We start from the raw sequence: 24,151 nt of genomic DNA, 5'->3' as shown, positions 1-24,151 counted from the left end.
TTCCAGTCCTCCAGAAGCAGAGGGTAAACAAGGCCTCCCTAGAAAAAACAAAACAAAACAGATTTCAACAACATCTTGTTAAATCTCTGCATATTGTTATATCTTACAAGAGTGATGCTCTTAGAGCATGAATATCCCCTCTTTTCTTGGGGCGGGGGAGGAGGTAACAGTACGTGGCTTTGACATTTGAATTCAGCTCAGAAAAAAGAATCTTGTTTTTTACTGCCAATTTTTACAGATCTCAGGAGATGTTGGCAGTAAATGTAAATATGCATATTTTTCCTTCGTCCGTCCTTTGATTTATAAATGCAGCAGCTCATTTTTACACACTGGAAACAATTTCTTTCATATTTCTGTTCATATAATGATTAGCTTCAAAGTTGCCATTTGTATACAATATTAGGAAAAAACAACAACTTTTGAGTTCCTGGCAGTACTACATGCTTCATACCTAGTTCCTTATTACTATGGTGTCATTAATAGACTGTCAAACAATGATTAATGATTTACCAAGTTTATTTCAAGCACTTTGTTGTTGACTCTGTAGAACACATTTTCCCCACTGAGTAAGAATTATTTTGGTGCATTCTATTGCTCTAAATAATTTTCATTATAATAGGTAATAAAAAGACATACAATTTATGTTGTAATAATATTTACCTGGTCAGTGACACCAAATTGTATTTTCTGTTTTTTGCCCATCACCATATTAAATATCTTATTTTGTTTTGTTAATTTTAGAAACCATCTGCAAGAATAAAGCTTGGCTCACCCAAATCTGTCACTGTAACAATATTGTCAAATGACAATGCCTTTGGAATAATTTCTTTTAACACGGTATGTTTTTTTTATCTGGTATATGTGAACATTTTAGAGAGCATTTTCGAATTATTTATTCAACTGAGTCCCTTAACTGTGATTCTGATTTACATCTTTGAAAACATCTCTGGAGGTAATTCATACATATGTATCTAATTCACATAAATACACAGCTTTAATAGTACTGTATGCATTTAGCTGTTGAGACATAGCCTGAGCACCTCACACTCGGTGCAGTTCTATGCTGCTAATGTTAAAGGTAAAATTTCTTTAAGGTTGCTTCACTCTCACTGCCCATCATCTATGAGTCAAAATCTAAATATAGTAGTGAAGAAACTTAAGAATAATACCAGAGGAAAATTAAAAGTAAACATGTGTTTTTGAAAATCTTGAAAATGTATATATTTTCCATTCTGTAATGAGCATTTTTACAGTTAACTCTCAATGTGAAGGAAACACCCTAATGATATATTCAACTAATGCTGGGGATGACTCTAGTATAGTGAAGTAAAATTGCAATAATACAGAGACGGTGTTATTAGAGGAGTTATGCTATATTGCCAGCATTATGACAAGGTAATCTTTGTATAGGACTTCACTGAAAAAGCACAATAGCATTAGAAGTTTTCAGAACCACTGTACTAAGCTGTACTGCTCCCTGAATTACTTAAATTCTTTAAGGTCTTTTACCTACCATATTTTGAAAAAGCAACCAATAGCATGACCTAATTGATTATCCTGTGATATCCTGTATATAGTGACTATGTTCATTTAGAGGAAAAAAACCCTGTTTGCATAACTTATAGTGAATTTTTTTTTTTATTTGAAATCTTTCAAGCTTTTTATTAGCTGAACTAATTGGTTGCTAGGTAATGTATGCCATCAGTGGACCGCTTTGCAGATTGGATTAACTTGTCTGTGGGAGTTTGGTATTTCTATGGTAACAGTTTCTTCATTCTGCTGTGATGTTTGATCTCAGTCTGATTGCCTGTCTGTTTTCTTCCTCATTAGTCTGCCTTAATCACAGTGAATGAGCCCAGAGGTAGAAATGAATCTGTGCCTCTCACCCTAATTAGGGAGAGAGGAACCTATGGGACGGTCATCGTGACTTTTGAGGTGAGTTTATCAAAAGGGCTTCATACCTTATCCTCTTGGATGAAACTGGGAGGCTGTAATCATACCTTAAGAAAGTATATATAAAGTGGAGGAAGGGCAAAATACCAATATCCACATTTGTTAAATCTATTCCATAAAATGGAAGCATTTCTTGTCACATGGAAAAGATTATAGTCATCTGATAGTTTAAATGGAGGAAAAATTAAGAGATACTAGAGAAAACTGAATATCCTCTGTAGTTTTAAAAGATACTTGAAGAGACATTAATTTGCATCACTGGAAAACGAACAAAGCATGCCAAGTATGTAAGAAATGTCTTAAAAGAAAATTTCTTCAAAATCTCTATATATTTTTTACAAAGAAACATCAGAGTGGATCTTTAATGTTGTCCCATCTTTGAACATTTTAAGTATGTGAGCTCAGCATTTAGTGAAATTTTGTCCCTATAAGACACTGCAGGTTGAGCCCCCAAAATCTGAAGCTTTCAGAATAATTAGTTTGAATATTTAGGTTGTTGTTTACCTGCTTGCTTTGATCATTATAAAGATATTGCATTATTGCTATTATTGCTTTCTTTTTCTTCTCTGTCTGAAATTCTACTACATGCTTTAGAATTATGTGTAAAGCAAAGGTTCTTTAATATTGGAATTTCTTGATCTGTTCTGTAGTCTTACAGGTCGTCAAGGGTTTGATCGTGCATAACGTAGTTCTCTGTGCAGATCTCTATTGCAGATCTGTTTCTTTTAAGGTTCAATAAATTTTGCTATCTGCAGAATTAACCGAGTTCATTTCACAGCATGGTTTATATACATAAGTTGAAATACAATTTACAGTTTTTCATATTAAAAAATCTACATTGCCTCTAAAAGGCTGCTCAGTGTTTTAGGTTTCACTGCTAAATGTAACAAATTAATGTTTGCATATCAGTAATGTTTAAGCTCAGCTGTGTTTGCACAGCACTGGTGTTCATTATTTATGAATGTCACAGTCAAGATAAAAAAAAGACACAAAACCAATTGCTGTTATTATTTTGTCTTAGAACTTATTATGTAATGCTTGTGATTTAAACTAAATTATAGTGAACATCCTTTCAGTAATGTGAAAGAATCAGTTATGCATCAGTTGATACCAAAGAGTCCTCCTAGGCCTATAGGGAAGTAAATTTCTTCCTCTTATTCTGACTATACCTACTTCCTTCTGAGAGGTTATTCTGACTTATTCCATTTGCCAAAAAAGGCAGATTTGTGAGATAGGAGATGACCGAATGGACAGTCAGTTGCTGTGCGTGTCATGCACTGTATGTTGATTATTATACAAGATTTGTACTAGTTTGCATTGTCATTTTGTATATATCTCATCATAAAAATCTGTTCTTTGTAGATAGAGGATGGTCCAAACCCAGCTGAAGAAGACTTAAGTCCAGCTAGGGGAAACATTACGTTTGCCCCTGGTAGATCAATGCTGATTTATAATTTAACAGTGCTGGATGATCAGGTAAGAGCGAGTTGACTTGACTTTAGGTTTGGGTATGTAGAAGGTTAACTTCTGTTCTATTGGGGGTTGGAGTAATAGGTTACCAAAATGCTTGCTTTAGGTAAAGTTAAGAAGTGATTCTACTTAGTAAAGTGATGTTAGATTTTTGGCAGTACGGACTATCATTTTTACTCTTTATAATGCTATCTCTGTAATTCTCATCAGTGAATTTTTTTAGTGTCTGAACGTATCCTGGCATCTCTGACTGCCCCTGTTAGGTGTTGCTGCAGAAATCCTATAAATAAACAGGAAAGCATTGTACTTTTTTTCAAGATGGAATACTGAGGTACTAGGTGTCTGGCCAAGGGTGATGTTCTTTAACAAGGTATTGATTCCAATGTATTTCTTTATCTGTTAGACTGTCCTTTCTGTATTTCACTTTTTTATATTTCTTTTTAAATATGTTCTGCTTTTTTCTAATTGCCCACCTTGCAAATTCAGGCTATGTTTGCATAGTTAACTCAGGTTCTTTTTTTATCTTTACTAATTTTTTGGAAAATGGGAACCTGAGTCATTGCTTACATGGTACATTCCTGATTACATCCTCAGTGGCATCTGGGTAGCTCCTCTGCCTTCAGCTAACAATGCCAAAGAATCCAGTTTATGCATTTTTAGCTTGATTGCTCCTCATAAGTGTGAAGAACAGACATATTATATTTGCCACTAAACAAAGAATATTACACATTGAATGTTTACAAGGACAAAATGTATCGAGAAGGAGGTATCCATTTTTATATACACATTTTCCAAGGTAGAAGCATATTAAAAAAATTCCTCCAAAAAGTGAAAAAAAATACCCAAAACAAGCAGTCTTGTGAAGAGCATGAACACTAAGTGATAATTAGAACAGTTCAGTTCTTGAATTGACCATTTTAAAAAGTTCATATGTTTGAAATTTTCTTCTTATTGCATGATAAAGAAAACATTCTCTGTTTTTCGGGTTGTGATTTTCTCTTTTCTTACCCACACTTTTGTATTTTTTTTCCATTATAAAATGAGGGTGGGGAGAAATAGAGGCACCTAAATGAGCAACTACGGTACAGAACAATTTAATGCAGAAACTCACAAGAAAATGAATAGTGGAAGGGTAGCTTTCTCAGAAGCGATCGTCCTTTAGGCAATTTTTTTTTGCATTTTTCTGATAGCTTTTTAAAAAAAGTGTTTTTCCACATCTCTAATGATATCTGTAGTCTAAAGAGACTGTGCCAGCCTGGTGTGTCTGAACTGTAGAAATATATCTTTTAGATAAGTTGTAATGTTTCTGTGTCTTATGCACAAAAAAGAATTGTTAAGCTCTTTGGATGGATGTGATTTTTTTTTTTTTCCTTTGGAAGATACTTTCAAAGTTCTGTTACTCAAAATTTGGTGTGCAGAGGTGTGGCTGGTCCTCTCAGTGAAAGCAAATGTTGCATAGGTGTATGTGAAAGATGGATGATGATCATGGTGGAGTTCACAAGAATCCATTGTTATTCTCAGAACTTAGAGCTTTTAGGAACAGAAGGGAGAAAAACCAAAGAGATGAGCTGTTTTTCCTACGGAAATTAGGAGGCTGCAGATCTGATCTCCCCAGCACTACTTTTATGGTCATTTATTGTATATGTTTCTTTTATTAGTGAGGAATAATGGAAACTTTGTTTAAGAGAAAATGAAAGAGGCAAGGCAACATTGAGAATCCTTTATACTAAAGTCTTTGAAGTTTCACTGGTGTTTTTACTGGTCAATCACGATGCAGTTAAGAGCTCCAGGATACCCCATTTATACATGATACTGTAGATTACAGCTAAAATTTTACATGCATTTTGACTGTTTCTTAAAGGGAAGAAAGTATATTAATGGACTAAAACAAACATAAGCTAGCATCTGTTCTAGTAAGATAAAATAACTATTGTATCTCAGTATAGGAGAGATGATTTAGAGCTTCCAGATCTCAGATTGAAAAACAGCTGCATCAGTCAACAACATTATGCATGTTTAAGTGCCACAGGCTAAACAAGGGATAGAATTGGCATGAGCTATAGAGAGCTGCATGCTCGCTCTCTTAGCCCTAAAAAAGGCTCTGAGGGTGGCCAATTAGCAAATGAGTGAGAAAGAGAAGAAATATTGGACAGCAGGAAATTCAGAACTTTTTTAGTTCAGTAAACAAAAATGCGTAAAAAGGATTTGTCACCTTTATAACAGGATATTACCATTAGCAATGAAAAAGTAATTTTGTCCTGGAATTTGTCAGAAGCATATAATACTAGTTTTTTGAGAGTATGCAGTGAGAGTCAGAGGCAAAGATCATTCACAGTTTTGAAAGATTTGCATTCACCTATATACATATTAATAATGGAAAAAGTTAAATAATTAGCAGTTAAATGAATTTAACAAATCAAGATATGGAAAATAAAATGTAGTAATGCAGAGCAAAACCATTGTCCTTAAGTTCTTTAATTTTGGGCTCACAAGGCATTCTGTATTATCTGCTGCATCAGTTATTAGAGAAGAAATAGGTGAAACAAAAGCATAGCTTAAACAATTGCCTTGCTGAAAAAATATCAGAATATAATAAATAACTAAGCAGCAGAAAATGCATTCTCAGATCTGTATTTGAAATTCTGTCTGGGGATGTGGGTGTGCCTGAAAGTAGGGAGTGTACGTTTTACGTTTTCCAGTCATACGGGAATAGAAGAGTCAAGGCAGATTGTGCTCACATGTTGTTCCCGTATTCTTTCAGGCATGCATAGAGGTAAATCAGTGCTAACATCAGCTAATAAAGGTGTAAATCTAAATAACTGGGAGGAAAACTGGTTTCCAAATAGAGGTGGTCTCAGATAGCAGCAGCTGGATCTCCTCATAGTTTTGAGCTGGAAAGAGCTTGATTACTTTCTGATTCCTGCCTAGTTTGTGTATTGTTTTTGTTTGACCTTTCCCCCTTTTTCATACTGGTAGAGCACAGGTTATTTTAGAGAATGGAAGCATTCAGTTTTGAGAAGGGATTTTCATCCAAAGTTACAAGCTCATAAGCTTTTTTCCTGTTTGTTTTAATATTGAGATAATTTGTCAAGTTTGTGTATTTCCCTTTTCTGCAAAATATATAAAGCATATTGCTCAGTTAGACTGTTCTGCGTGTACTTGAAATGAGACTTATAATATTATTTTTCCAGATACCTGAAAATGATGAATTGTTTGTTGTTCATCTGAGAAATGTGGAGGGAGGGGCTGAAATCAACACCACAAAAAATTCTGTTCAGATTAATATTAAGAAAAATGACAGCCCTGTGCGATTTGTTCAGAGTGCTTATATGGTGCCTGAGGAAGTTGATGTGCTAACTATTCAAGTGGTTCGTGGTAAGGATGACAGCGGAACGTTAATTGGACCTGATGAATATGAAGTCTCTGTCGGTTACACCATCATAACTGGGAATTCATCAACGCACGCTCAGCTTAATTTAGATTTCCTAGATCTACAGCCAAATACGACTGTCGTTTTCCCATCTCTAGTTCGTGAAACTTATATGAAATTTAAGATCCTTGATGATGCCATACCAGAAATTGCTGAGACCTTTCAGATTATGCTGCTTAAGGACACATTACAGGGAGATGCTGTTTTAGTTAATCCATCTGTTGTTCATGTTACCATCAAACCAAATGATAAACCCTATGGAGTGCTATCAATCAACAGTATCCTGTTTGCTCAGGCTGTTATCATTGATGAAGACCAAATTTCAAGGTACTATAGATCTTCAGACAGTGACTAGTCATTTTAATGGATTTATAAAACCAGTGGTTTGGGTGTTCCTTCGAGGAAAGTAGAAAGTTTGGCATTGTTAAGCATCCTTAGGATTTCATTAATAATTATAAAATTGCTACTGAAAATTTGAAGTAGAAATTGCTCAGACTGTAACTATTATGTACTGTGTCTATAAAGATTTCAAGGGAATAGGAATAATATGTCTTGTTATACAGGAACTATTTTAGTATATATGAACTTTATATATGATCTGTAAATATTTAATTACACTATCAGAATATGGACGTGTTCTTAATCTAAATGCCAGATCAGTGAAGCCATAATGTTGCTACTCGCTAGTACATGCAACTGGGAAATAGCGTTCAGGTGTCCTTTCCTGATAAATTTTTTGCATATGCTATGTATAAAATCAGGTTTTAGTATTTAAAAAAAAAAAAAAAAGCTATTTAGTATCTCCTAAGAAATATTGAATAACCTTAACTTCCAAATAAGTTAAATAATGAGTTAAATATTTTGTAGTATTACAGAGATTAAAAAAAATTAAAGCTCTGTACAAGTGCTTACAGATAGGACTGATTACCCAATGCTGACAATCTCAATAAGTGTCCATCGCTAGCCACTGATACTAGTTCATCCCCAGAGAAACAGGTGTGTATCAAACTGTCATATTATAAGCAATTTCAGAAGGAGCTATTCTGGTATGTAGAGCCTAATGCTTCAGAACTCATCTTTTGTTATTATAGACCATACAGACATGAATCTTGTTTTCTAAATTTTCGTAAGGCCTGTTTCCCGACCTTTTTCTTGTAGTCATATGCTTGTCGTATGCAGGAAACTCGACATTTTCAATTGTATGAATATTGATAACTTAATGTTTCAGTACAGAATTTCATTCTGAATTATTATTTAGATGTTCATGCCTGAGAACTATATTTGATATAAATTGGTGTAGAAAGTTAGGAAAGAAAGCTTTCTGAAATTCAACGTGTGTTTCCCTAGACAAATGTAAACATGCCGAGGCTCCACTTCTCAATATATTTCTTACTGTGAAGAAAATAACTAAGTTTTTACAAATATCTTTGGGTACGTTACAGAGAGGTCGTGAATAAGCACTCTATAAGCAGAGTCTACACGTATGTTATGATTGCACAGACTTTAAGCCCTTACTCAAATGTCGCTTGCAACAGTTAAACTAATTCCACTGAAGTCAATGTAATGGATAGGGGAATGGATAATTAAGTAAATCAAAATTAATTGTATATTGTGGATTTTTATTTTCATTCAAAACCATAGATTTGAAGGGATCACAATTGTAAGAAATGGTGGAACACATGGAAATGTTTCTGTTACCTGGATTATAACCCGTAATAGTAGTGATCCCTCACCTGTGACTGCAGACCTCATTCCAGAGTCTGGGGAGTTATGTTTTGATCAAGGACAGATGCTAGTAGCAATTCCTCTGCACATTATTAACGATGATGTACCAGAAGAGGCAGAGCCCTATCTTCTGAAACTTTTAGCCCATACAATACGTGGAGGTGCAGAAGTCAGCGATCCATTTGAGGTAAGTCTGCTTTTAGGATTTCTTTCAGAGAAGGGAGTAGGCAATAATTAGGGATTTTTCCAGTTTTGATAACATTAGTTAGACTGGCTGAAGGGTTTGTGCTTAAATATAAACCAAAGAAGCTAATCCTTAGTTCATTCTTGGCACGTAAAGCCATGTTCAAAGTATTCATCTTAATTTAGTATACGAAGGCAGACCTTTTAATGTAGCAATGGAAGTAGCATCCAACTATGATTATTTTCCATCATACATAAATAACACTGCATAAATACTGTCTTTCAATGAGGCTTGCTAAGAGACGGCTTGGTGCCGATCTCCCAAGAAAGCTATGTTTGCTGCTCCTTTGCTGTCTTAATGATTATTGGAATGTTTTACACAGAAAAGAACAGCTCGAAGAGGATAGGTTGGTGATTAAGACTAACCTCTGAACTGCTAAATAAAAAGTGACTAGCATTGCTAGCAGTTATGTGACTCAAGTCCCTACTTTGCTTTTCTTACAAATGATTGGAATGAAATTGGTGTGTAAAAATTCATTTTATTCAATCTGAAACATTTTTTAATTGTTCACTTTGGCTGCTGAACAAAGAAAATCGGTTATTCAGAGCTCGTTCTGGCACATTGATGAAGTATAGTGGGAAAGCTGCCACTGTCCGTGTTGTGCTGCTTGCGTACAATGAACTCTTTGGGGCTGTCAATCTAACTTCTTTCTTGAGTACTAATTCACTAAGGAGAAAAAGGTATGATGGCAATCGGGGCGATATCTGATGAAAGCATGGAAAGTGTGATATATAGTTACTCTGCCAGATAAATGATACTGGTTTTTATTTTTGCAGCTTTTGTTTTACATTCAGGACAGTGATGATGTTTATGGCCTAATAAAATTTTATCCTATGGAGAATCAGAAGATTGAAAGTAATCCAATGGGACGCTTTTTATCCTTGAGTTTTGCGAGGGAGGGAGGAACAGTTGGAGATGTGCAGTTGGTTTATACTGCACTGTACATTCCGGCTGGAGCTTTGGATCCTGAGAGAGCAAAAAACGGCATTCTAAATATGTCTAGAAAAAGTGTTCTCATATTTCCAGAAGGAAAAGCCCAAGATACCTTAAATATACCAATAAGAAATGATGCGTTTCTTCAAAACGGTGCTCATTTCCTCATTCAGGTATTTCAGTTTTGTTGTTTGTTTTTTTTTAACCCCTTTAACTCCATATCTGTGAGTGTAAGTAAAATGACCAATCCTGTAAATAAACTTAGAACTGTAGCTAAGAAACTTGTTTCTGTTTTAAAGAGACGGCTTCCATAAATATGCTATAAAGAGTTCTATTCCAAATCATTATTTAATAATGGCACAAACTTTTAAAATAAACTGTTATAACAGGATTCGGGTGTGAATCACGAAATTCAACAAAACAAGATCAATGTTGCAAAAGTTAGTTACTTCTTGAGGTATGTTTATCTGTCTACCCTTTGGCTTTGAATTTAATCAAATTAAAGTTTCTAAAATTAATTCACAGGATGACAAGTCTGACAATGACAAGCAGGGAAATATAAATTAAAAATAATGAAACATGAACCATATTTCATGTATGTGTTAATTTGGCCAGATAACTTGAAAAGCATATTTTCCATTTTAGTTTGTATAATTTTCGTTGCTGCTCTTTTAGGTTTTTTTCTCCCTTTTTCCATCTGAATTTTAAAGAGGGGAACTTCTGCCATCGTTAATTAAAATTGGCTGAAAAATTTCACTAAAACTTTTTTTGGGCAGAAAATGAGTTTTCAGAAAAAATATTTAAAGAAAAAAATTTCACTTTCCCATTAAGACTTTAATTTTCAGTGGGGAAAACCAAATTCACTTAATTCTTAGGAAATTGTTCAGAAATACTGCTGTGGAACATCCTGAGCATTGTAGCTGGTATTTATTAGGCTCATTTTTTCATCTGCAGTCAAGACTCCCCCATAGACTGTACTTCCTCTGATTAACTTATGCCACTGTGGTGATCAGGGGATGAAGAGCCCAGAGAGTAAATTTAATACACAGAGCACTTTGGAGCATCCAAAGTGCAAAAGCATTTCTTAGTTCCTTTTTATTGTTTCATTTTAAGTCAGACTTCTTTAGAGTTTTCAAATGAAAGATGTTGATGGCAAATTTCAAATCCAAATATTTAACATTATTTTATTTAATTTTTCTACTTATGCCTTGCCAAAATGTTTCACTTGCTTCTGGGAAGCTTTAAGAGATTTTTTCCCCCCCCCTCTCTGCTCTTCTTTTAAAAGAGGGAGGGTGGATGAAGAGATTTTCACCAGAACTGTTGTTGTTATACTTGTGCAATTTTTTGCATTTAAGCTTAGATAGGGATTTGCCTTCCAGAGTATTAGAACAGATTGGTGCGTTCTATATCTGCAAGAGATCGGAAAGACCTAGAAGAGAATTAAAATATCTAATTCCAAGCACACTAATGTTATTTAAATCATATCATTTAAAAGTGTAGGATTTGAAAAAGAACACACATTAAGTATTTCGGGATGTGTCATGTTCTACTATTTCGTGCACCTTGTCAAGCTTTTCAAACTGTAGATTCCAGCATTTTTTCCTGTACTTTCTCCATGAACCGTGAAGATGTTTGTGTTCAAATAAACAAAATCAGAGGGGCTTTCCCTTGCAAACAATTAATTTAGATATTCCTATAAAAGAAGGACCTGTTTGTCACTGTGACAATCCTTATACACTGTGAATAAGTGATAAGGTCAGGAAACATGTTTAGAATGAGAAAATGACAGAGCTTGTGCTAAGCGCAGTAACGGATCAACTCAAGATTTGGGGCAGGAGAAGAGGAGGAAATGAAGCTTAAATACAACTGAAGAACTGGAGAAGTGAGATTAACATTCTTCAGTGACATCCTCAATTAAATAACCTACTGTAGTCTGAGTTGCAGTTTTTGGAGTTTGGACAGGAAGACTAACAGTGAAAATTAATGTAACAAACTGTTCATTATTATTATTTAATTCACAGTGCCTTTTTTCCTCATGAACTGTTCTGCTTTAAAAGGTATTAAAGGAAGCAGTGAAAAAATTTTGCTTGGCTTTTAATTAATCTGTACTTTTACTCCAGAGTTACTATCCAGGACCAGAAACATACACTGGACAATGTATTCAGATTTATAGTATATAGCAACTTTACTGGGCTGCACAAGCACACAGTGATCCACCTGCATGCTGTTAATTGCACAGTCAGGGTCTGCTTTAAAATATAGCTTATAAAACAGGTAAAACAATATTCCACAAAGTCCTCCCACTTGTTTCTCCTTCAGACTCTCAAAAACTAGCTGCTATGGCTGAGAATCATTTACTAAATGCAATATTTGTAAAACATTTCCATCTACCATCACATGAAATGTACATGAATATTTTTGTGTTACTCAAGCAATTGTGGCACAAAATATGGTACAGCACATCTGTAGTTTGGTGTTAAGAGTTGAAGGACTTTAAAAATCGTGAATGGAAGTGATAATCCATGATTTCTGTATGGATCTAAATAAGGCCATTTTTTCGAATAAAATTTTACTCTATGATATTTGATAAGCCCAAGAAAAAATACTTGTGTAGGAGTTAAAAGGTGAACGTCACTGAGGGTTTCATGCCCCACTGAAGCATTTTCAGAAGTGTATGCAAATCAGTTATGGAAAAATTTGCTGTAGTGATGTTTGTAAACAGAATCTCACAGTATAAATAATATTTGAAAAACATATTTAAACAGACAAGTCCTGCTTTCCCTAGTATATCAATACTGCTGCTAGATCTAGTAATACTGCTCAGGTAAAGGAAAGGATATTTTTTTTTTATTTTCACTTAGTATCATTAAACCTTCAGAAATACAAGAACACAAGAAGAGAAGACAGTTCTGAAATACGGTACTGAATTTCAATTCTGGATGAAATTCTAATGTATTAATAATTATAGATGGACAGGAAAAGGAAAGAAGCCTGGATCATTCTTTAGCTATGGGTTTCTCAGTAGGTAGCCATGAATTAGTGTGGTTCTAGTGCCTTCAGTAAATTTTTATCAATGTATGGCAAAAAATGAAATTAGAACAACAGCCTAAGCTACTCATCAAATCAATATTGTTCACAAGTCTAGAAATGAGGCTGATCTGGAAGGTGTATGTATTCGGGCTTCCCCTCTGGCTGAATGTCTGTTTAATTATTTACACTAACATGATTTGTCTGCGAGGTGTATTGTTCTTCTGGCAAGCCCAGCAATATCCTTTTCAGTTTGCTTGACGCATTTACTTTTAGATTTTTATAACAGCAACAAGGCTAATATGATAAAAAAAAAATTTCTGGACACATTTTGCTTGTTGCAAATGAAAATTACTCTGAAATGTCAGAATTGCTCCCACTTGATACCAAGGCATCTTGTTTCTCAGTTTTCTGTTACTTTTTCTTACAGTTGGAAAGAGTTGAGCTGGTGAATAGAATTCCTCTGGTTCCACCAGTGAGTCCTAGATTGGGTGAGATTCGAAATATTTCTCTGAGGATTACTCCAGATATCGCAAATGGAGAAATTGGCTTTACTAGCAATCTTCCAATTATTCTTTCTGAGCCAGAAGATTCCCCTGCTACAGAGGTAAGCAAGCCGTTTTATGTTGTCCCTTTTCATGGAAAATTTATTTGAGGAGAGCAAAGTTGGCTATATTCGTTGTAGCATTTGAAAGGTAGATTGAAGAAAATCCTCCCTCTACGTTTATGCTTGATCCCGAACATTCACTTGCTTTAAAAAAATCTAAGCAGAAAAGTACTTATAAAAATAAATACTGAAATAGTCTGTTGGTAATTATCAGAAAAGTAAGGTTGGCCTTTGGTATCCATGCAAGCATCTGAAACACGTTAGCCATTGATACTCACACAAGTAAGTATACTGTAGACAATTTTGATCTCTCTCACCAACTCAGAAGGTAGTCATGTAAAGCAGGACTGACATCATAAAGTTAATGGAAGTGGCTGTTGAGTCTTATAGTTGACTAGTTTGCACTTGAACAAATAATTGGCTATCTGGGCACATTTTCAACAAATTTGCTTTCAGCATTTTCTAAAGCATTGCAATCCATCTGAGTGATATAGTCCCAGCAGGAGAAACTTTTTTAAATGTATTTTTTCCTATATTTTTGTTTTTTCCCTAGTTGTCTTTACTGAAATCTTGACACAGATCCTGATTCAGATAACTTTTTTTCCCCATTTTCAAATTAAAACTGCTAATAACCTTAAACAGATTACATGATGAGACAGTACTATAATGACTAAAGGAAAATTATGGTAATTAGATTTTAAATATATTTTATTTCTTGAAGAAGTAAGCACTGGTTAAATCAGTCACACAAAGGTTACCATATTTATGATTGCTTAGTGATTTGTCATATGAATAAGCTGTAAAACGTTTGTTTTCTTTCTCCATTGTCTAAATGTGTAACTTTGATAAATGATGAACAAGGTTCAGTATATACGTTCATTGAGATAACATCATTGATTTCATAGGTTCTATACCTGATACACATAGGGATGAGTTTAAAAAAAGCTGAACATTTTGAGGTAAATTTTAATTTGCAAGGCAGTAGTTGTTCACAAATTGTGACAGATTCATGTGTTTTGTAGGTTTCCATTGTCTTGCACAGAGATGGGACTGATGGTCAAGCGACTGTGTTCTGGAGTTTGAAACCCTCTGGTCTTAATCAAAAAGCAGTAACGCATGATGATATAAGTCCTTTTAATGGCTCTGTTGCGTTCTTACCTGGACAAAGTGTTACTGCAATCAACGTTACTATTAAAGCTGATGATACACCTGAAATGAATGAAACTGTTTTATTGACTTTGGACAGGTATTGTACATAGTCTATATGGATCAATTGTAGTAATTTATGTGTAAGGCACTGCATGCATTGTGTTGATAAATGCTTTAAGGAATGTTAGGCCCATGTTTGAGGCTATGTAATAATAAATGTAAGAAACTGTGATATTTATTAGCTAATGACTTATTCCTCTTTTTATTTTGATGAAAATACTGCATGTATGCTATTAGACAGTTCTTTATTTCAGCTTTTATCATTTTAGTTCTTGATTTTAACAATTTTTTTACAGAAATAGAATGCTTAGTGAGATAATGGGGAAAAGTATACTCGGTGAAAAGTAGAAAGCAGTACAGAACTGTTTCCCTTTTGAAAAAAGGGTTTATATCTAGGTTGTTGTTGAGGAATTAGATCAGCTTTTTAGTTGTTTGCGCTGTGTGTCCAGTATTGCTCGTTCTTGATAATTAGATACTTCCATCATAACTCTTAGCTTCAGAGAAAGTAATAGTGTTTCTGAAGCTCAGTGTTCTAGTCTCCCTTCTGCATTGGATCAGGATCATAGGATAATCCAGGTTGGAATGAACCTCAGGAGATCCTATTTGCATTTGAACACTACTCATAATGCTTTAATTAGTGTATACCCAGGAGCGTACTCCCTCTTGGAATTACCCTACAACAACAGAATCTTGGCTGTATCTTCTGTCCTGCTTCCAACAACCCAGTTATGTTTATAGCTTAGAAATACCACCAGACTTGCTCTTCTACCTTCTGTTAGTCTAAGGAACGTTTTTGCATTTTTGCTGAAAACATACTGATATTTGTTTCTAGGGATCTGACAGCAGCATCATCCACATATGACACCCAGAACTTCCATAGTTCCATATACCTTATGCAAGAAATGTAAAGTGGGAACTTCAACAGCAGATACTCGTGGCAATTGCACACTACCAAATAGTAGGCAACCAGCTCTGCAAGCTTTTGCCGATTATTGGAAGATTCTGGTTTAGAAAGCCTTTTTTTTTAATGTTATTCTGCTGCAAAAGAAAGATGCTTTTCTATTGCAGTGTCAGCCTGCTTCAGTAAAAGCTGGCTGGAAGGTACACTTAGTGCAGAATGTGTTATTTCGCTACTCCATTACCTTGAAAAAGCAAACCTGTTCAAGACAAAAAGAAATGGATACTATGGCAAGGAGTTGTCTACCTTTCTTTCTGCAGATGAAGCTGTTTGGTCTCAAGGAATTCCTTAGAGTTTCTGGGATAAGGGAGGAAACTGAGATTAGAAATGATTAAAATTGTGAAAAAATTATTTGAGGTGGCCAAAAATGCAAAGGGAAGGGAAGGAAACAAATAATGGAGCTAGGAGAAGAGGCCAGCATACAAGGGCAACTTTTTCAATTCTGACAGCAGTGCAGATGTGTGAAATTGCAGCCTTCTGCCATTTATTCTGGTCAGAGACCCTAGGCTGTGCCTTAGAAATGGTGGCCTCAATAAGGATTGAACTGGCAACTGGACAAATACGATCACTGTTCTGCTTTGACTATGTATGGTGGGGGTAGCAGGTTCTGCTGATCAAGAAGTGGCTGGTGAAAAGCGTGCCAGCAGTTAGCAGCTTTCCCACACTTGGCAAGGTCAGAGAATGAAGTAAGGAACAGGTGGTCTGGCCTAGAAAAAGAAGTCAACGAGGAAGAGAGAAAATTTAAACTTTTCTCTAGACTTGGCTGGTATCCCTCAAGCCTGTGGGTAAAATCTGGCAACTTTGACACTAGCAGAAGCCAAGAATGAAATGACTGCAGAGATCATCTTTTTAGTACTAGAAATGACTCTTCAAATCAAGGTTGAAGGACGCTGGCATGGTTATGTGTGTAAGCTTGTACTATTGCTTTCTGCATGGATTCTATTCTCTGGATGAACAGAAGAGTTCAGTGTCAAAAGGCTGGCAGCCAGCACCTCACAGTAGTAGTGAATTAGAATGAAATCAAAGATGCACTGTGCTGTGAATGTGTTTGTACTGTTCTATAAATTGTAGCATCAGTCTGTAGGAAAATAGAGCATGCGAGAACTTTAATGGAAGTATAGATATAGAAATATGGTCATAATCATTATACTTATTACAATTGGTAATAGCATGGATAAAATAGTCAAAATAATTAGCTGTATCCAGGTTGTGTTAATTACAACTTAGTCGTATTGTTAAGGCAGTTTACATTTTAAACAAGAGCTTTAATTGCATCCATATCTATAAATGAAATTTTCAGGGCATTGTAAACAGTATTTTCCTCTCTTGCTCTAGGGCCTCCTTCCATAGGCCTTAGAAGTTAAATATAATTCTAAATTAGGTCCACAAAATGGAAGCCAGTGTATATCGTGAAGAATATGCCTCCAAAGAGATGGGTAATAAAGAAGCAAGACAATCTTGTACCTGCTGAAGCTTCTTCATATTTTTTTTTTTTTAGGAGCAGCTTCAGGTTGAATGCCTGCCCATATCTGAATAGGCCTGAATTGAGACCAAACATAAATAAAGCCAGATGTCTGTAGTGAAATCTGTATGACAAAGAAAAGGCCTTGGTCTTCTTGCTGAATGTAGGTGGAACAGGCCATGGAAATTGTGTGTATGCTTTGTGAAAGCATATATATATATGTATACTAGGGCTGTTCATTTTACCTGGTAAGCACAAATAGAAATCAGCTGAAAAAAATCTGGTTGTTGTTCTTTCCTCCTGCGCAATGCATCCTCTTAATGGCAGATGTCATCCCTTCAGTTAAAGTGCAGCTACACAGCTATTGATTTGGTGATTGGTATGACTGCAAGGGTAGAACCTCCAGGGCATGGGGCATTGCGGTAAGCCTGTGTTTACACTCATATGCAGTGAGAATGAGACCTTGGGGATTTGGGAAACTCTTAAATAAGCAATATACTGATAAACTCATTACAGTTTGTGAAAGTGAGAGTAAACAAATGACTGTTTAAACAATCCTTATGCCTTAAGTTTTTTGAGTCATGATTCACATGATTTAGGATACCAGAACAAATACACACACACACACACACACACACACACACACACACACACACACACACACACACACACACACACACACACACACACACACACACACACACACACACACACACACACACACACACACACACACATATACCTGTGTGTATATATATATATATACACACACACATGCATACACACATACTCACTTGTTATGACTTAAATCCTAATCTACTATATGTCATGTAGCAAAACTGAGGCAGTATGAGGTTTCTTATAGGTCCAGTGACTTTTGTGGTACAATATGAATTTCCACAGGCTGAAAATCTGTCCATGAGTATATTTAGAAAATGATGAAGCTCTGAGCTATGAAAGTGATTTTTCAAAAATTGCAAATACAAGATGGTTTGACTATTTAATTTTGAAATATCTGGTGGTTTTTAATATTTTTGTGTACAAGAGATTACTTTCTTGCAAAAACTGAGCTAATCATAGAAGGCTCATTCATTCAAAGCCCCTCATACTCTCTAAGCACCTTAAATTCAGGGCTCAGGTGAGGTTTATGTGTTGTGGATTGCCCTCTGCACTGGAATGCAAAGAAACACTAATATACTATCTAATGTAGCTGTTTTTTCTCCTAACTTGGTGATTTGTTTGTCCTGTGGTTAGTGTCTGCTTCAAAACTATAGCTATCTTTCTTACTTAAGCAAATGTACTATTAAGTAATATATGTGATATTATATCAATTATCTCTTTCAGTGTAAAAGGTTGAGTTTCTCTTCAAGGGTTTGATCAGACTTTGTTTTTTGAAAGGGAAAAAGTTGCTTGAAAATAGGAGCAGAATGTTGGAATAAGTGCTGCTGGACACCTACTGCTAGTTTTTATTGCTTTTCGAAGTATGACATCATACATCTCCTGCTATGAATAACAAAAATTAAAATAGCCTCCAAAGTTAAATAGGTTATGGGTTAAACCTGGAGGAAAGGTGCGCTGTCTTGTAAGAAGCACTGTGGAATTTATAATGTGGCAAATCCTACTTTAATACTGTTCTTTAGATCTAGGTCCTGCCACTAATTGAATCAGTAAATAATCCTGAAAAAATTAAAGATGGGGTGAACATTGAGTAGAAACCTAGGAAGCAAATTGAGCAACATTCCACAGGCAATTTTAATTCACCTTTTCTGAGATATTGTGATTTAAAATAAAAGCTTTTTAAAGAAGTATGGTTTTAATAGGAATAGTAATACAGATTCACACTTGCCATTCAGTTTCTCATGTATCTTTCAAAAAGTGTCTTTCAAAGCTTTTCAAGATAAAATTTCTCTAATAATCAGTCATTTTCCATTAAATTTGTCATAGGGAAATTGCTTTTTCTGTACCTGATCTTTGACAGAAAGCGTAGAGATTGCATCATAAAAGCTGCCAGGGCTTATCGTCGGTGATAATATGGAACTTTATGTCCATAGATAACTGTTGTGGGCATTCTGAATCGCCTTTTTTGTTCTGACGTAAGAGCACCATAAGAACTGAAATAGGACTGAGCTGATCCTGTGTGTGGCATGGAATTTAGAAGTATTTACTTCTATGATAAAAGAATGGTACATGCACGTTGCTAATAATACCTTGTTTGTGCAATAGTCTTGAATGTTGTCAGAGTACAGTATGGGCCAGCAGCTCCCTCTGAGCCAGGAGTGAGGGAGCCAGCAGGGCAGGGCCTCACTGGTCCCATCCCACTCCCCCCAGTGAGGGAGCAGGGCAGGCAGGGGAGACAAGGGCAGCTCCGGTCCTGGGCATCAGGCAGGCTTGTGGTGGTGGCTCCAAGGTCAAGCTGGGAACATGAGTCAGAATCAGGCTAGCCAGGGTAACGAGGGTCAGACATAGCTCCACGAGGGCCAGGCCGGACAGTCAGGTCATGCATGGGTCATGGTCCAGATCAGCAGGGCCCGTGGCCAGACACAGGCATAGCTGTGGCAGAGCTGCAGGTAGGCACACCTACAATGTAGCAACCCCTGAGGCTTTGGATTGGGTAGAGGCTCCGGGTGAGGCTGGTCAGGGCAATTAAGGTATATTAGTGCATTTAGGGCCCTGACAGATGTAGGCTTGCATTTATGTTCTTGATTAGGGTCTAAACAGCATGCTGAAAGCTTTAATTGGATGTTTGAGCCATTTCTTACAATATGCATAGGCTTAAATTTAAGTATGTAAACACTAAACTGAACCAAAAGAAACATTATTTTATAAGTGGACAGAAGTCTGTGGGATCATAGTGTAACGTAAAATTATTACCATGTAATTGTTCAAAACAGTGAATAAAAGCTGGCTCTTTTTTTCCCCCCCTAGAAAAAAAGCAAATCTATGAGAACACGTGACAGTGGATGTTAGGAATGTACCTTCCTAATTTAGTTTCTTTCTCTTTTCTTAAGCATGCTTCCTACTGATTTTTTTATTTTACTTTTATTAGGGCCCTATAGTGTATGTTATGAGAATTTATATGCAAGTAGCTGACACTGTAGATATTTAGAATCCTATTGTGTATGCCGTTCGCTGTTCACTTAATAGCTACTCAGAGTTGGAAATCTGAACCTAGGTGCTTCTATTCCATTTTTGCATAGGCTAATTTATGAGTTTTTCAAAACTTCTAATATGTCACAGCAGTGATAGAGGTGGGACTTGGATGGAGAAATCTCCTGAACAGTGATTTTCTTTAATAGATGATGGGCTGAATCTTACTAGTTGCTTCACTTTCCAAACTGAACGTTCTCTAGCTTCAAATGTAACTGTCACTATGACTTTTTTAAAGTAATAATCTGTTCTCAGTCCTTTCAAAGAACACTTGGAGGTGCAGACCTCATGATACCTTGTGACTGTTTCATTTGTGTTGCCCTCTTGGGATTTTTATACTGTTACCAATATGTATTACAATATGCTGTTAGAATCCAGTAGTACTCCTCAGTTCATCTAAACAGAATTTGTTGTCTGGGTCTTATTCAGTGTAACTCCCTGAAGCTGAAAGGGGTATTATTTCTGGTGTGACCTTTCAGTTTCTGATGTATTATTATGTTTTAAATGTTTAAGCTTGGACATACATCTCAAAAAATTATCATTATGATTTATTTGTATTCTATGTCAGAAATTATATTACAGTCAGGTTAGTGATATAACTGTTAGTGTTACCAACTCTGGAATTTTTTCATTGATCTTTTTATTACATTTAAAACATTGCCAATTTTTGAATACTTTTGCATATGTTTCTGAGGGAAAGGAGAATCTCACTATATGTAGTATCTAAAGTCTAGCCTCACTAGAAAGCAATGACAAATTTCCACTAATTCAGATTCCCTATTTAAAAGAGTGTGTCTGGAAATGTATTTACTTTATTTTCTCAAACTTTTGAGTGAATTCTTTTCTACACTGAATCAGAATCTGTATTCCCTTTAACGTTAGTGGAGTCTGAATTTTACTGTGTAAATGTTATGGTTATTTGTTTATGATGTTTTGATATAAAATACAAATTTTATATCAAATGTGTCTATTTCAGATTAAGAAAGCCAAAATGCACTATTGCCATTGCAGAATAATGCTAGCTGTTCATCTGACTAGATGTGATGATTTTAAATGCTTGATTAAAACTGAACTGATTAGAAGATACTCTTTTCTTTTGTCTATTTTTCTTTGATAATTTAATTAACTGAAAAATTATCCTAAATAAGTTTTGATGTGATTTCCTGCCAGAGTAGTTTTTGATATGTGCCTATTACAACTCCCACTATGTTTATCAATTTATGTCATTATTTTGGCATATCATAGGGGCATATAGATTTTTTTTTTGGTAATGGAAGGGGCTAAGTAATTACAAATATGATTAAATAAAATTTACTCAGCTGCTGCGATTTGTGAGCATGTACAGAGCTTGGCAATAATGTAGCTCTTAGAGGAGGGCTTGTTAGGGAATGCCTTGAATGGGTCCTTACATGCTGAGTTGATCATGGGGTTGTCTTCCCTAAGTGGGAACTGCCAAACCTCTTACTAACGTTTGTCAACAGAAAAATGCCAAGCAAGTAGGGTTCCCATAAAATGAACAATATTAGCTTTTGGAAAAGCAAAAGAGAGTTTGGGTTTATTATTATTCTTTTCTAATATTAGTATTACTGAAATTCTGGCAAATTGTGCTTCCATTCCTTTCCCCATCCCCTTTCTTTCTGTATTGACAGGGTAGAGACAGAAAGGTTTGTCGTGTACTTTGGGTAAGTGCAGTGAACTCTGTTTTGTCTTCAGTGAATCAATACTTTGTTTTAAAAGTGGTTGATTTGGACAGAATCTGTCTTTATAACTTCTTTTCCTCTTAAGAATCAGGCCTTTTTCATCTCCTCAGGCAATGCATGCTTCCCCTTCAGTTTCATTTGATGGCATGGGGTTCTGGCTTGAAGGCATTTCTTTATCTTGGATCTGTGAATGATAAAAGTTATGAATGCATGGCTCAGTATTTGATATTTGAGCTTTTAATGCAACAGATTATTTGCTTTAAATTGTCATAAATACTTTGCTTCAACTAAAGGATTGAATTGATTAGAGTTACACAAAACAAGTTTTCTGTGGTCAAAGATGAGAGAAGTTGTTTATTTTTTGAATAACCTATGTATATTTTGTTACTACATTATTGTTACACAGATATATTTTTTTTCATATGTAACAAACATGGGCAGGTTACCCTATTGAACAGATGTTTGCTGCTTTTTACCTTGTATCCTGTTTTGTAGCCTTCACTGTAGGACAAATCGATAAAAAGTTTTTTTTTTTTTTTTTTTTAAGTTATTTATGGAATATTCCTGGACACATATTAGATATAATAGATCACATAAAACATTTTTTTCCCCCATGAAATAGTTTTTGGTGAAATCTGGGTGGTAGTACAGAGGAAGCAGAAATGTACAATATGGGAGACCAAAATTTCTTTGGAAATATGTGATTATTAATGGAATATCAGATTATTTAAGTGATTCTGGAATATCCCTTATGCTTTGATCCAACTACAAATTAACACTAAATTTAACTTGAACAGATGAAATTTAACTTTAACTTTTTGCTTGTACAATTCTCTTTCTGTACCTGGGTGTTATGTGCATGTATGATTAAAAGAACAGAGCCACCAATGATCATAAGTAACCAGAAAAAAAAGGTACTTCAGAAGCAAAACTCTTAAAAAAACTGATAAAATATTCTGATGCTGTGCCTTATTTAATTTATTTTATTCTTTGCAGGTTAATACTGGTGTTCATAATTTATTAACCAAATTCATCATTATTCTGATATCCTTTTCATAGTTATGAATGTAATTACAGAACAAGATTGCCACTAAAAAATAAATCCTACCTTCCTTTCTCAGGGTCAGTGTGGAAAATCAAATACTGAAATCTGGGTTTACTAGCTGTGAAATTACTATTTTGGAAAATGATGATCCAGGAGGAGTCTTTGAATTTTCTTCTTCTTCCAGAGGTCCCTACAGTATCAAGGTAAGTATTTGAGTAATTGCTCTTAATCATTATGGACAACATAGTTTAGCAGAGTGCTAGAAAAATGCTGTTTTTCTTTTTTACAGGAAGGGGAGTCTGTTGAACTGCAGATTGTTCGCTCTAGAGGCAGTCTTGTCAGACAGTTTCTACGCTACACTGTAGAACCAAGAGACAGTAATGAGTTTTACGGAAGCACAGGAATTCTGGAGTTCAAGCCTGGTGAAAGAGAGATCGTAATTACTTTACTGACAAGGATGGATGGAATTCCAGAGGTAAAATTTAACATTTTCTCTCTTTAAATTGTGTTCATAGGCATATTAGTTTGGCAGTTCTTAAAATACAGATGGTTTCAGCTGTAAATATTAGTAGTTTTTCTGTAACACTTCCAGGCTTTTTTTTTGTTGCATGTGAGAAAAAAGCGGAGAATGAGTGACTAAAAGACCTATACAAAATAGTTGTATACTACATAAAAGCATTATAGATGTCATCAGTATGAATCAGGTCTTGTTGGGTCTGCCTGAATGATTTTATGATACTTTTTTCTTCCTCCCCCCCCTTTTTTTTGTTTTAAATCCCAGGGATATGCAGCATTTGGGGCACATTTCTGTCCTTGATGTTTGCTTTCTGCTTCTCTTTAGCCTGTTCCCTTTTCCGTGCGTCGTCTGGTCTGGAATCCATCTGGAAGTTGGCAAGGGTGTGGTTCCACCACATGATAAGCTAATAAAAATCATGGGTGATATGATCCTGCACTCTTCCTCACCCTACATACACATTCACATGCCACTTTTGCATAAGCAGACAGAATCGATCTGTCAGAAATCTAACCTTACCAAGTACAAAAAGTTTTAGGCAGGATCTTGTCAAAGGACCGGATGATCATCAGTCCTGGACTGAAGGATGGGCGGATGATCCTTTGACCAGGAAATGAAGAGATCACAGCAACTCTAACTTAAATTGGCATAGGCTGCTGTAGAACTTCAAACTTATTTTCTCTACACAGTCTGCAGGGAAGACATGTAAAAAGGGTCTGAATTCCAC

General features: G+C 35.4%; 1 protein-coding gene across 1 annotated transcript in view; it reads left to right on the top strand.

The window, feature by feature from the left end:
- The window catches only part of LOC138064775 (adhesion G-protein coupled receptor V1-like), a 273,548-nt gene that overhangs the window by 13,939 nt on the left and 235,458 nt on the right, over window positions 1-24,151 (top strand). Inside the window, exons 4-14 of the mRNA XM_068928702.1 lie at window positions 742-837; window positions 1,831-1,935; window positions 3,316-3,429; window positions 6,615-7,180; window positions 8,495-8,765; window positions 9,599-9,928; window positions 13,213-13,389; window positions 14,412-14,635; window positions 21,815-21,847; window positions 22,987-23,113; window positions 23,200-23,385. Of these exons, the coding sequence (XP_068784803.1) occupies window positions 742-837; window positions 1,831-1,935; window positions 3,316-3,429; window positions 6,615-7,180; window positions 8,495-8,765; window positions 9,599-9,928; window positions 13,213-13,389; window positions 14,412-14,635; window positions 21,815-21,847; window positions 22,987-23,113; window positions 23,200-23,385 (2,229 nt within the window). The remainder of the gene's footprint in view (window positions 1-741; window positions 838-1,830; window positions 1,936-3,315; window positions 3,430-6,614; window positions 7,181-8,494; window positions 8,766-9,598; window positions 9,929-13,212; window positions 13,390-14,411; window positions 14,636-21,814; window positions 21,848-22,986; window positions 23,114-23,199; window positions 23,386-24,151) is intronic.

This window comes from Struthio camelus, chromosome Z (genome assembly GCF_040807025.1).
Source record: "Struthio camelus isolate bStrCam1 chromosome Z, bStrCam1.hap1, whole genome shotgun sequence".
Taxonomy (NCBI): Eukaryota; Metazoa; Chordata; class Aves; order Struthioniformes; family Struthionidae; genus Struthio; species Struthio camelus.
The sequence above is the reverse complement of the archived record's forward strand: the minus strand, read 5'-3'. Positions and strand labels throughout refer to the sequence as shown.